The 14,465-nt window shown below is 41.1% G+C and overlaps 1 protein-coding gene across 3 annotated transcripts; it reads right to left on the bottom strand.

Annotated features, from left to right (window-relative positions):
• Nucleotides 1-123: 123 nt before the first annotated feature.
• LOC109857078 (serine/threonine-protein kinase PLK1-like) lies at nucleotides 124-14,429 on the bottom strand. Of its 3 annotated transcripts, none has more exons than XM_020433021.1 (9): nucleotides 14,095-14,429; nucleotides 8,461-10,779; nucleotides 4,890-5,000; nucleotides 4,681-4,797; nucleotides 4,346-4,557; nucleotides 3,831-4,230; nucleotides 3,296-3,747; nucleotides 3,041-3,174; nucleotides 124-2,950 (listed from the first exon to the last, which is right to left on the bottom strand). In XM_020433021.1, the coding sequence occupies exons 2-9, from the start codon at nucleotides 10,030-10,032 to the stop codon at nucleotides 2,601-2,603; spliced, it is 3,348 nt and encodes a 1,115-aa protein (XP_020288610.1). In that variant the 5' UTR covers nucleotides 10,033-10,779; nucleotides 14,095-14,429; the 3' UTR covers nucleotides 124-2,600. The 3 variants fall into 3 exon arrangements, with proteins under 3 accessions (XP_020288610.1, XP_020288611.1, XP_020288613.1); XM_020433022.1 differs by having other exon boundaries at nucleotides 8,461-10,734; XM_020433024.1 differs by having other exon boundaries at nucleotides 8,461-9,157; nucleotides 14,095-14,424.
• Between the last annotated feature and the right edge of the window lie 36 nt (nucleotides 14,430-14,465).

Genomic DNA, 14,465 nt, shown 5'->3' with positions numbered 1-14,465 from the left:
CAACTAATTAAATATATATATTATGTTAAATATATATATATATATATATATATATATATATATATGTTATAATATATATATTATATTAAATATATAATATAATATATATTAATCCATATAGTTAATGATTAAATTAGTTTATATAATTTAATACGAACAACAAAAACGATGGCTTAACAATAAAACACGACTGAAGCTCAGATCTTGTTAACTTATGGTCATTTATAATTGAATCTTATACTTAAGATCGTATACGTTGTCTGTTCGAAAAGCAATGAGACTGATCCGTTAGAAATAAAAAAATATAAATTATAAGATTTTCCTAAATGTAAAGTGGTTGCATTTTCTTGCTCATTCCTTGTTATTCGAATCGTGTCTCACGCGTTTTGTTAGAATTTATAAAATTCAAACAAAAAGAATATCGTATATCCTTTACTAAGATAAATTATTATTGCGCAAATTTGGAAAGCATAAAGACATTTACAAACTATGAATCAAGATTTTTGTCAAAAACGTCGAGCTTGCTCAACGAGATCTATGACCGGATTCGCAAACATATGTACTTGAAGATAAGCCAAAGTCTCGTTAGTTCCTGGAGCGAGGATTTTATCAACAAGATGCTGAGGCCTAATCCTAAAGATCGGGCAACTTTAAACAGTATAAAAGAACATTCGTACTTTCTCTATCATTATACACCGACCTATTTGCCCCGTACATGTTGCTATCAAATGCCGTAAGAGATCCTATGCTCTCCTATCAGATGCGGAAAAGAGTTTTCTGCGTCCGATAAGATACTGCCGAGACTCAGATGTTGCGCGCGTGAACGCAACATGACCTTCTTATCACTCCGCGTTATTTACACGCGAGTATTTAGTCTCAAAACATTGCCGCAGTTTCACAGCCTCCACTCATCGGATTTATCAATTCGTGTATAATGCTTTCCTTTTCTGCGCAAGATCACAGAAAACTTTGAGAGATTGTTATTTTGTGTTATTATATACACATTTCCAGATTGGAAACTTCATCAAAGCATCCTAATATAGAAAACCACACAGAAATTTTTGTTTTCTGTAAATCAGTCTTGTTATTTTTTAGAACAGACTCACGTACATGTGTTTTTATCAAAACAATTTCCGAACATATTCTCTTAGCGAGTATAAAATTATGTACATTTTGTATATATAAAGATAAAAAGATATATTTTATATACGAAAAAGTAATGAAGAGATAAAATTGCCAAATCTTAACGAAATTACACGACTTATTGGCTCCTCTACAAACATGTAATTAGTCATCACAGTATAGAACTGAGAAATGCGAGTGAGCGATATTTAGGCACTTGGGCGATATTTGGTACCTTATCGACAAATCTATCTTATTCGCTGGCACTGGACTATGAAGAGAGATCAGCGTAATAAAAAATAAATATTTTAACAGCTACCTGATGCTACTACCTGATGCTACCTATTTTACAGAGGTAGTGATGCAGTGCTTGACAATCCCCCAAGTGTGGGGTCTGGCATCGTAAAAAAAGTCACCGGGAGGTGTGTATGTTACGACGCACGCTCATACATCATTACACGCTTATCACATTGATTTCGACAGCGCGTCCACGTTATCATTTCTGTATTAAAAAAATGAGAGATCTGAAGAAACGCCACTGAGAACTTTAGTGACGCATACCGCACTCCGTTAAATTTCACAACAAACTGTAAATTCTAGATTCTAGAAAAAACGATACAGATGTGTGTATCTTTCGCGAAAGCCATCACTTCGTTAATGTGTGTTTTTTTTTGTCTGATCATACACACACACACAGGAGCAATTATTTCACTAATTCAACACTATAATACACATATGTTTTGTATTTTCTGCGTCTAAGAGTCAAAAAGTTATCACAGTTAACGTTTTGACTGGTTTTCATACCACAGTAAAAACTTTGTTTTTTTTTTGTGGCATCAATCTAATAATTCTAAAATGTACCTAAATATACAATCGTAAAATGCGTATCACAATTTGCTTACGTATGTTGAGATTGCTTAATATATATATAAAAATAACAAGAAAAACTTTAGAAAATACATTTTACGTTAGAAAATCGAGCCTTGATAACAAGTAGAAAAAAATTGCAAAAATATAAGCGAGAAATTTAACAAATTTGAACAACAACTTGCAATTTGTAGATTCAAGACTTTTTAACGTTACGTTCTCTCCAAATTGCGCGGATTTCAGAATCGGATATCCGAATGCCTAATTGTTTAAAGGCCGATTGTTCCACCTTACCTTAAATCTCACCTTACTCGACAGGTTATTATCCATAGAATAGGAAAACCTGACTATATAGCGCATCCCCCACTGTTTTTTATTTCTATATATTTATCTGTTAGATACGACTTACACGGTACTGAGAGTGCCTTGTAACTTATCTTTTGGTTTCTGTCATTTACCAGATGTAAATTTTACCAACACATGGAACAACGTAAATTAGAGTTTTAACCATTAGATAGATTACTACCCGATACTTTATCTGAAGTAAGTGTAATAACCAGCCCTAAATACATACTTGGATATTATTGTTACGTTCTCTCGTGAATGTTTGACTATGAAGAGGAGACCGTGTTGGCGTCCATCTCGTTGAACTTGAGAAGTGTCTCGTGGAGATAAACAAGACGACAGTAGAGATCCGCGGTGCAACCATTCTTACGTAGATCGTCGAGCCAGTAAGAAGTCATCTGGCGCGACGTGTCGATGTAAGTGACCAGATAATCCGTGGTCTTGGATTCGTATGACAACACTATCTTGGTGTGGTCCTTTGTGAAGTTCATTTGCAACAAAGGTTTCGTCAGCTCCATCACAGTACCTTTATCCTGAATGTGCATCCATCGTTTCATGCGAGGCACACAAGCGTTTTTTTGCTTCGATGGCGAGCGGTATGCAGTCAACTCGGCACCTATGAAAAATGTATGTTAACGTTTTAAATATTTTGTTGTAATAAATTTACAATACTTTTTAATATTAATAAACTTATTATCTCGTTTACCGTCTATTAAGCGATTATTTAAATAATCAGTAAAGCGATGAAGCAATTTGAGCTTCTCTTTCAACTGCTCTGGCATATCGTTTTCTCGGTGATACCGTTCGATCTGATCGTTAGCCGTTGCGTATTCCACTTTCCTGCAACAAATTCACGCTATAATCGTAATTAACAAAATAAAAATTAGCTAAGTTTTTCGAGCACTGACGCGCGTGTGTGTCTAAATATTATTTCCTATATCGAAATATTCTTGATACTCACTGTCTGTCATGAGTATAACTGATTTTTGTGTTGTCATTGAAAACAAGACCGATCGACTGGTCCGAAAGCTTAAACGCCAATCCATATTTGAGAGAGAAATCGATCCATCTCGTGATAAACAACGGCGTGATGTGATCTACAGTCTGCGGATTGTCCGACGTCGGTTTCATCTCTTTCACGCACGCATTCAGAGCGCGATACATGAGTATAGGATTGGTCTTCTTCTTGCGAAGACCATCAGTCTTGAGAAAGAGTGTTTTACGGAATCGAAATGACGGCAGCAGTTCGTTCAGTTTATGTCGCCAGCTGCACGAAACAAAAGAGTTGCTCCAGAAGCAGCGATTCACGGAATTCTCATGTCTTGGTTGCTCTTGTTGAGTCTGAACCGACTGTTGTTGATGAGCGACATTGTGGCGCAACGACTCATCGGGATGAACGACCGGATAATGTGCCTACAATTTTGTACATTTGAAAAAACACCCCGTCATTGAACGAAGATACCTTTAGATGACCTAGACGTGTCTTAGTTCTTCACCTGTGGCTCAGGTTCCTGGTTTCTGGCGATCGAGGGCTCCAGGATTTTTCGCGGCATTTGATAGCAACATGTACGGGGCAAATAGGTCGGTGTATAATGATAGAGAAAGTACGAATGTTCTTTTATTTCGTCCAAAGTTGCCCGATCTTTAGGATTAGGCCTTAGCATCTTGTTAATCAAATCCTCGCTCCAGGAACTGACGAGACTTTGACCTATCTTCAAGTACATATGTTTGCGAATCCGGTCGTAGGTCTCGTTGAGCATGTTCGATTCGAACGGCGGCCGACCCATCAGCAGCGCGTGCAACGTGCAGCCTAGCGCCCAAACGTCCGCCTCGAAGCCGTACTCCTGCTGCTTCAATATTTCCGGCGCAATGTAGTTTGGTGTGCCGCACACCGTCCTGTAAATACAAACAAACAACTCCACGTTTACGCAACCCTTTCTTAATAATAATAATAATAATAATAAAACACGTGACGATATAGTTATCGCCGTTGCAAAGTAACGGATCCTACATTCGTCTGTTTTTGTCGGCTATAGTCGCCAGTCCGAAGTCGCCGATCTTGACAATCATCTCGGTCGACAGAAACATGTTGCCCGGTTTCAAATCCCGATGAATAATGTTCTGCGAGTGAATATACTCGACGCCGGCCACTATTTGCTTCATGTAATAACGAGTTTCTGGTTCCGTGAGACACTTACGGTAATGTAGAACATGCATCAAGGTCTACCGGGTACAGGCAAGAAAAAATTGATCCTTTACATTTTTGTATTTTTACAACAAGATACAAAAATAAATGATAGATAACAAAAATAAATAAAAATAAGATAGAAACGCATAGGATATTACCTTTTGCGGGCAGGCTTCTAAAAGCATGTACACGTCGCTACAAGTCGAGAAGGCCTCGTGCATCTTGACGACGTTCTCGTGATTGAGCTTTTTGTGGATATCGATCTCCTGCTGGATCTGTGAGAGAAAACGATGGTATGTCACAAATCAATATTTTTCCGAACACAATACAACATTTCACACACGTGTTCCTAGCTAAAAATACGCACCTTCAAGATATGATGCGTTTGTTTCTTTTTAACGGTCCTCGGGATAACCTTGCACGCGTAAATCTCTTTGGTCCTCTCATTGGTCACTAGATAAACTTTTGCAAAACCTCCCTAAAAACAAAATAATAAATAACGTTCGAGACGATAATAGAATGGCCGACGATGGTGCTCCGGTCGTTACACCAGTCCTTGCAGTTACACGCGCGCCCACACACACACACAAACTCGATTCGCGTAGCGTGCACAAATGCGTTGTGTACGACAAAGCAAACGCATTCTTTGTCAAAATCTCATATTTTGTTCTCCGGTAACTCTTCGAACTTCTGCCGAACATTTTACCTCTTCGATCCTGAAACCTGTCGATCGCGTGACGAATTTCGCTTGACGTCACTTTTTATTTTTTTCGCATTCTTCGATTTCGCGCGTTTCTACGGTAAATTGCAATAAATTTTCAAATGTTAAAAAAAAAAAGGATCTCGAAAGTCCCGCGTTTTCTCCGCAAAAGATTTTATCGCGTCCCAGTGTACTCGCATTACACGCAGTTACACACACGGGGGCGAGCGATCTGTTTTATTTTTAAATGCCGTGCCGCGCGGCGACGACTAAAAATACATCCTCGTACACACGTGCTTTGTGCACGCGCGGTTAAATGAACTGTTTTTTTGACGAAAACGCGCCGCCCTCCCATCCCCCCATGGGATTACGCCGTTCTTTTTTCACATCTCTCTGAACGCTTTCCGCTGTAATCGAAGTTCTCCTCTCCGTTTTCCCTGCTTTTTTTTTCTCTCTCTCTCTCTCTCTCTCTCTCTCTCTCTCTCTCTATCTCGAAATATCCGCGAACAAACACCGGCCAGCTGTCGGACAACAAAGTGTGTCAATCGGTCGAGCATCAGCCGAACAAACTGTGGAAACTTACTACTACGCGCGATGATATTTCTTTAGCCTTTCGTTAAAAATATTCTCGTCCGTTTTACGAGCGACAAATTACAAATTAATTAAGACATCATCAAAATCAATAAATCGATCGACGTGTGAGAGTGTCGTTTTCTCGATATGTGCGCGCCGAGAGGAACTGACGTTCACCTCACGAAGGACACAGCGGCCCGTTAAATTCTCAGCGTAATTTTCCCGGCGGCGGTGGCGGCGGTCAACTTGTCGAGAAATCTCGCCGCGTCACGTCGCCGTGTGGAGAGACTCGACGACGCAGATGCCAAAACAGGAGAGGATGCTTCTCCTCGAGAACGGACTCTCTTCGACGGAGAAAATAAGCGAACGAAGCCACGCAACGTCGTCGCGCTTCGCAGCGCCGATCGGTCAGTCTTTTTTTTTTGCGCGCGCAAAATGCGTCATCACAATTCGAATCTGGAAAGAAATAATCCCATTCACAAGCCATTCACTTCTCGACGTAACGCGTGCTCGCGCAATGTCAAATCTCACCATCCGTCGCGGAATTCTCGAAGCGAAAGGAAGCGGCATAAAGCGCGGCCGAAGCGAATAACGACATGAATGAGCGCTTCCGACATATTCGCGTTTCACAAATCACTTCCTTCGTGCGGGAACGATATGACGTCGAGAATGAAGAAAGTTGAATTTTTCTTTTCTCCCTGAACTAAACGAATTTCATAAAAATAACTTCAAAGAATAAAAAAGTGTATTTAGAAAAATTCTTTTTCGTTTGAGAAGACCGACGCAGAACGACAGAAACGGTCTGGGAAAACCTCCAGATGAGAACGTAACATTTTTCCATTCAGAAACAGATAACAATGATAGATAAAAAAAATACAAAAGTTCGATTGTAACATTCTGATATTTTTCTCCGCAAAAATTGTCGTCAGAGTAGAATAGGAAGTTTTTTTATGTGAACAAAAAAGAAAAAAGAATGTATAGGTCTTTGCACTAAATCACAGAGAAACATTAGAGATCCATTGGATGTACAGAGAAAAATAGAAATCCATTACAGAGAAGTTTATTATCGTGTGAGGAAACGGAAATTTTCAAAGAGATCGAAAGAAACGTGTGAGAAGTCTAAGATTAAATTTCGGTATCTTCCCGCAAAAAAAAAAAAAAAAGATTTCGACAAAATTCGTGTTTAATTTTTTCTGTCAATCACCGTCGTTAAATATCTCGAGTTTATACCCGTGGTGTAAAACGTCATCACGTGGACAGTCGTGCGTTACGGTTTGCGTTAACGCGAACACAATCTTTTGCGGAGAAAAAACGCGACGATCCAGAGAGTGGGAAAGAGACGCGAGAGGAAGAGGCCCATCCGCGGAGCTTATCCTGAACGCGAACTGCACGCAACCGACGCGGAGCCAATCAGTGAAAGACAGCGGATGTCATTGACTTTGTGTATGAAACGCACACGCAAAGGATGCGCGTATCTGTTGTACGAACATGCGCGTACTTTTAAAAACTGCTCCCGCGTGGACGGGGACGAGATGGAACAATGCCGTAAATTCGTCACGTCACTCTCTGGAAAAATTGTTTTTCCACCACACAAGCCGCGCGAGCCGACGACGATCTCCTGCTGTCGCATTCTCTTCACGGTTCAAAGATTTCACGAGGCGAGTAAAATTATCCTTCGTTATTTCTCACAATCCGCAATAGGATAAAGCAGTTATGCAACGTTTCGTTGCACAAAATTAAATCGCGCGGAAAAAACGTAGCTTTGTCGAGCCGCAGATAAATTTGCTCGTTTGAAGTCTAAAACTTAAAAAAAAATAAATTATATAAATAAATAATATAAAAAAGAAACTACCTCTTGGCTGTGGCGAAATAAATAAAATTGTTTCTCTTCGTGTGGAAATAAAAAAAAAACTTTCAAAAAAGATACAAAGAAACTAAAGATGTAAGTTTCTTTTTTTCCTCTCTCTCTCTTTCTTTCTTTGAGAAATTAAGAAATAAAAAAAAATACGCAATTATAAATCCTCACGCGATGTTTTTACGTGCTCAGATTCGCGAAACAGGCCGTGTAAGTTTTTCAATTGCGCATCGCGCGGAAACCAAAGTGCAAACTCGTAGAAACCGGCAACCGGTTGCGAGTACGATGTATCGAGATAGCGAACGCCGGGGGCTCGTGGAAACGTACCATGTGGAACACACGGTGTTAAACACGGAAATATCAGAGAGAAGGTGAGTTTTGATAAAGTATCGGAGCCGCGGCGGTGCATAACGGAAAGTCCGATTTCTAACATAAGATACCGAGTGTAACGCCCGAGCGGACCGGGTGCGAATAATCAGGATGACGAAACGACGACCGGTTTTCACGGAGAGCAGGAGGATACGGAGGAGACTGCATTCTCTCTGAAATTATCTCCGGGCGGTGAGAGAAGAGCGGCGGCGGCGTCGCGCGGATCTCACGATCGATCATCGTCTGAGTAAAATATCGCTTCTCACCGATTTCCGAGAAGAACACAACGCGTCACGTTGTGTGCTTGTATTACTCAATTTAGCAAATTTTCGCATTCAACGTACCTACAATTTAAAAATTAAATCAAAGAGCGCGAAGAGCTCAACTATCTCGCCCTTATAAAAATGATCAAAGAATCGAAAACAATTTCTGCGCACGTACCTTTCCCATGAGCTTTCCTTGACGATAGACCTTGTTCAGTTCAGGTACGCGGATGAATTCGACGTTCCGCTTGGAGGTGACGTTCGCGAAAGAGTTGGATTTTGGAACGCCGTGTTTCATCGCTTTCAATCCGAGGGAGTGATAGATGTGATTGAATATGTCGATCTCGGTGCCCGAGGGAGTCTTCGTGATCGTGAAGGCCATCGGTAATGATCCTATCTTGGGAAAAACGCACTTTTTTGACAAGTCCTGATGACCAACCGGAGCTGACGTCAACGTTGCCGCGCGCGATTCCTCACTTGGGGAGGCGTGGAGACCGCGTAGAAAATGTAAAGGCGAAATAAAAGCTGTTTTGACATCAACAAGCTGGTTGTTTTGATGAGGCGGAGCCATAAAACCGTTGCCGGGTTCGCATCGAGCGAGATCGTTCATTTTGTAATTTTCACTCGGCCTAAAGTTGACGCCAAACTCCGATGACTCGATGTACTGTTTCAAGTTGCGTTCCGCGGTCCGTCCAGGACTGTCGTCCAACTTCTTACGTTTCCAGTCGAGGATGTGCGACGAGTGTTCCGCCGAGACCTGCTCGGCTGGGTTGAAGCACGTGGGAGAACGCGCGCTCGCGAAGTTGCGCGGCACCGTCTTGTGGTTCGCTGACGTCTCGTGACCGGAGTTCGGGCATCCGAATTCCGAAGATTTTCTGTCCAAGAAAGGTACCGAGGTTATTAGGGACGACACTGATACAGTTGGTGGCGGCAATGAGGGATCGACCATGACCGTTAAGGTTCGCGACATCGACAGCAAGGACGGGTGCGATGATAAGTGAGCTTCTGGAGATCTTGTACACAAGCTCGGCGACGACGACACGTAGTTGTTATTCGTAGTGTCCGCAGTCCGCGACGTCGAAAACTGGTGCGATGATAAGCGAGCCTCCGGAGGCGGCGAGATGCGCGAGATCGACGAAATTGTCCGCGGTGACGAACTCGAACTCTTTAGAGTTCGCGGCGACGACAAATAGTCACTCAGAGAGTCCACAGTCCGCGACGTCGGAGACTGGTGCGATGGTAACCGAATCTCTGGAGACGGTGAAACAGACGAGATCGTCGAAGTTGTCTGCGGACTATTCCTTGGGATTGTTGGAATTCGCGGCGATGACAAATAGTCACTGATAGAATCTACAGTCCGCGATGGTAGACGAGGTGGTGAAAAATACAAGATCGACGCCTCCGGGCTATTCTGCGGGGTTGTTGGAGCTTGCGGCAACAAGGACAGTTGCGACAAGTAATTGTAACTCTGCGCGGATGTTGAAAGACGCGACGACGTCTCGACGGTCGCGGTCGACAACATCTCGGCATCCTCCTCTTTGTCGATCACTCGCAGTTTATCGCAAGCATTCAGCAACGTCGCGGATATCACGTTGTTCGGTTGACTCAACTCGAAGGTACGAGCAATCGCTGTGGATTCTCTGAAGGACGCGTTGTTGGATGACGCTATCTCCGACGATACGTTTCTCAGTTCGGTGTTGTCGCTCGGTGTTACCGCGTAAATATTTCTAACAGTGCTCGGTGGCAACATGATGTTAATCAAAAGCAACGAACTACGCGTACATATTATATTATGTAGATATTCTCGACTTTGTGCGCGAAAAACAAGTCACTCGGTTGTTGTCATGTACAGTACTACACAAGATAGGTCGATCATCGCGAAAACAACAATAACGATTCTATCATGAGATCCGAAATCTTCGACGGAGGATTTTAAGGATCGTTTAGTGCGCACGACATCAGAAAATAAATTACTTAAATTAATTCGAAATTGGTTTTTCTCTTTTCTTTCGCTGCCAGAATCGCTTCTGTCACGAATCTATGACGGACAAACTAGCGTTCTCGGAGCGGCTGTTTGCAAGCTACCGATTGCACGTGCACGTTCGCAAGGTCGTTCGCGTCCACTCTCTTGTGATCAACTGCGTACGTCACTATCGGATCGACGCTTCACAGCAAACGTTATTTTTCTTTTTCTCTTTCTCTCTCTCTATCTCTATCTCTTGACTGCGAATCTCTCAAGACTTTTGATTAACCGGATTTATCAGTCGCGCGCTCTTCGTACCAAGTTGAGATCGCTCGTCACTATCAAGAAAGTCGGTCCAACCGGTACAGCAGTCGAGTTGATACTGATCTTCCACTACTCCTTCGCCGACCTGTCGACCGACACCTCATTGCTCCTTTATCCCCACCATGCGCGTAACCAGAGACGTACGATAAAGGAATTTCTGTTAGACTTTTCGAACAATTGAAACAAAAACACCTCGTGTACTTTTTTCTTCTGCAAAACATCGCAAATCAAAATTTACCAATTGTGGAAGAAATTTCTATTTTAGTTATTACAAACCTTTTGTAAAATAAAGTAATAAAATATATGTATGTACGTACGGCAATAGACAATCATGAAGAAAGAGATAAACAAATGCGACAATTGACAGACAAGAAAATTGAGATAAATAAAAAAATAACTTTTCGTACAGTATGCAAAATATTTCGAGATGTTCACATGGGGAGAAGAGTGCAATACGCAAACACAAAAGCGTAATAAGAATTCCGCACGGGAAAGATGGGAAAACGCATTGTTTTCAATACAAAGAAAATGCAAAAGTTCTCACATATGTAAGAATAGAAATAGTTGCCGATGTAAGTAGAAGCAGAATAAAAACCTATCGAATAATTAAAGAATCTTGTCTTGAAAGATGAACCAACAAACAATAGAAAATTATTTATAATATATAAACAATTACGATAAAATTGCAATTCAGTTAAAGAATTTTGTCATTTCCAAGTTTCAACACAAGTTTCATTTGAAAGCAACAAAACAAGCAGATTAAACAGTTTGGAGAAATATAAGAGAAATTTCTATTAAAAAATTATAAATACTCAAAGTGATCGGTATGTAAATACTAGTCTTGTGACGCTCCGTGAAAGCAACAAAGTGCTCATCATTCTATATTCTTGCTTCTATATTTAGATACGCACTTTGTGCATCTTAAATGTTGGAACAAGTATATTGCGTGTGAATGACCGAAACACATGATGGAACACTCTACGTTGACGAAGAGTATGAATACAAAAGAGAAAGAGAGAGAGAACAAGGAAAGAGAAAGTACAATGTCGGGGGGGAGGAGGGGGGCAAATAGGTTTGAAGGAGACAGCAGGTTGAACACGAGACAACGAAGGGAATAGTGGAAGCAGGGACGTACAGTTCAACTGTGTTCCCCTATTCGAATTCTATCAAATTGGAGTTATCCATCGTCGCATCAGTCCTGTCGCTTTTAATGAAATTGCGTAAATATTTACATTAACTCAGAAAACACAATGTTTATTGAATATAAAAAACAATAGAAACCCATTAGACATATAAAGAAATTGCTCGTATAGAGCAATGGAAATTCTGAAAACTAGAAACCAAACTTGAAAGAAGAGGAAAATGTAAAAAAAAAACCAGTACATTATTCTCGAGTGTAAGGCGACATGCTGCACTTAACGTAATATTACGATGTGCTAGAGAAACAGGACGCGTATTGCCAAATCATCAATACGCTGGTACACGTACTCGCTTGAACGACGACGAGGAAAGAATCCTAAGAAAGTTCTTCGAAGAGAACGCGGCTAGTGCACTCTATCTCTCTCTCTCTCTCTCGCGATGCACGGGCTGGCTCTCCCTCCAAAACGGATCGCATCCGTATCATTATCAAAAAGTACAACAGCTTCTCGCAGGAGATGAAGAACAACGCACCTTCTTTTCTGAAAGTAATTTCATTGTCTTCAGTTAATGTTCGCGCGCTATTTCTAACAAATATTAATCATCGGGTAAACGGGATTCCTCGCGCGGAATGCTCTTTTCCTCGTCGCAATCCTGCGGACGACCTTCGCTTGGCACACGGCGTGTTCGACTCGCGTATAAATTTTGAGGAACGAAGAAAACCCGCTCGCCAGGACGCGTTTCAGTATCGGTTGGATCATCAATGTGTGAGCAGGAATAATAGAGATCTAAATTATAAAGTAGCGAGTTTAGTAATTAGCAGTTTAGTTAATAGTAAGTTTTAGTAATTAGCGGTTTAGTTAGTAGTAAGTTTAGTAATTTTCTTGCAGTTTTTCCAAATAACATTAGGCAATTTTTAGACTGGTTCCTATTTTTCCCACCAAGATTAAATGGAGAAACATACGCACAGTTTTTAGAAAACCAGCCGCTCCTCGAGGATATTCCTCTCAGGGTGCGGCAACAGCTGATCATTCAACACGACGAAACCCCATTTTTCACGTCGTGGGCACGAGAAGTTTTAAACGCGCGTTACACGGACAAATGGATAGATCGCGGTGGTCCAATCATTCGGCCAGCGCGGTCGCCAGATCTTAACGTGCTGGATCATTTCGTTCGGGGTTGAGTACATCGAAGATCTAATTAAAGCACAGACGCAACGACGAGGAGGAAGAAGTTGCGCGAGAAGCAATTCTCTCAAACCACTTACGAGATAGCGCACCGTGCAACGCGTGACATTGTTCGAAGAGTTGAACTTTGTTCGCGAGAACAAGAAAGACACTTTGAACAATTTCTGCAATTAAATAACGAGAGTGGATTAGACCTATCGAGGATGTCACTTGAAAAAAAAAAATGCTATCTAAGGTGATGTGGAATCGTGATAGCGCGACTCGAGCCGTTACGCGCGAGTAAATAATGAAAAGCGATTTTAAGACAGTTCGTCGTATATGTAGAAAAAATTAAAAACGTAACTAAAGTAAAGTCACGTGACAGGAAAGAGTAGAGAAACAACACGTGAAAATAACGTGACTGTAATTTATATTATATATAACATTAAATAATACATATTATACATATAATTTATTATATATTTATAATATTATACTTTATATTGTATTATATGTATTATATACACACTACAGAGTAATGTCACTGACCTCGGCCGCGCGGCCTTTGCGGGGTCATTGACCTCGGCCGCGCGGCCTTGGCGGGGTCACTGACCTCGGNCGCGCGGCCTTGGCGGGGTCACTGACCTCGGCCGCGCGGCCTTGGCGGGGTCACTGACCCCGATCACGTAATTACGGTATATATATATATATATATGTGTGTATGTGTGTATTATATATATAGTTTTATATATAATATATATAATATTCTCTTTTTTGCTCTTTTTTCTGTCACGTAACTTTAGTCACGTGTTGTTTTTCCACTTCTCTCTCTCACTATTTTTTGAGTTTGATTTTGCGTTATTTCTGACATTTCTCATATGTGTATTATATGGTTTATAAGACGTATATACTATCTGTCATCGCGGTGACAGGTTGTGTTCACTGACAACACGTTAAATAAAAATAACAATAGCGTGCGCGTAGCGCGCGCCTGTGTTGTGCTAGTAATTGAAATAGGAAATAAACAAAATATATCATATATCAACAAGTGACGGTCACCAAGAAACTATAGAAAGAGACAAAACCAATTGGAATCGTTGCACACAAGTGCAACACCGATGTAACAAAGTCAATTAGAGAATAAAATCGATAGTGAAACAATAAAAACCAATTAGTTAGAATATAAGTCGTATAAAAACGTGAATCTTATCACGGATCTTACCGGAATGTCTCGGACTTGAAAACATGATCGATTCCGCGGTGCCGCACATCCATCTACTTCTTTGCAATTATGGTTCTGTGGACCTACTCGGTTAGGTCCATACGCCAGTCTGTGTCTAAATGTAAATTATTCGTTAATGACGGGCACCAATTCTTTCCAAAAAAATCTTCTGCGTCAATGCTCATATGTGACCGTTAACTGCCGCACATCCATCATCGTCCCCGACATGTTTAATTAGAAGAACGAGAAGAAACAAACAACACTCGAATACGTTTGTTACAAGATCCACGTCGCAAAATAAGGAAACCCTTTTATCGGCTACTTAACTTATCGAGTATCGGTAAGAAAAATGTTCACTGCCGACGCAGTGT

The sequence above is a fragment of the Pseudomyrmex gracilis genome, unplaced genomic scaffold (assembly GCF_002006095.1).
Source record: "Pseudomyrmex gracilis isolate BER0280 unplaced genomic scaffold, ASM200609v1 scaffold_143, whole genome shotgun sequence".
NCBI lineage: Eukaryota > Metazoa > Arthropoda > Insecta > Hymenoptera > Formicidae > Pseudomyrmex > Pseudomyrmex gracilis.
This window is presented reverse-complemented; position numbering and strand designations above follow the sequence as displayed.

Coding starts and splice junctions, on each gene's coding strand:
- LOC109857078 (XM_020433021.1), bottom strand. CDS start 10,032: ATGTTGCCACCGAGCACTGTTAGAAATATTTACGCGGTAACACCGAGC. Junction 4,798..4,889: donor AAACGCATCATATCTTGAAG/GTGCGTATTTTT, acceptor TTTCTCTCACAG/ATCCAGCAGGAGATCGATAT. Junction 4,231..4,345: donor GCCGACAAAAACAGACGAAT/GTAGGATCCGTT, acceptor TTGTATTTACAG/GACGGTGTGCGGCACACCAA.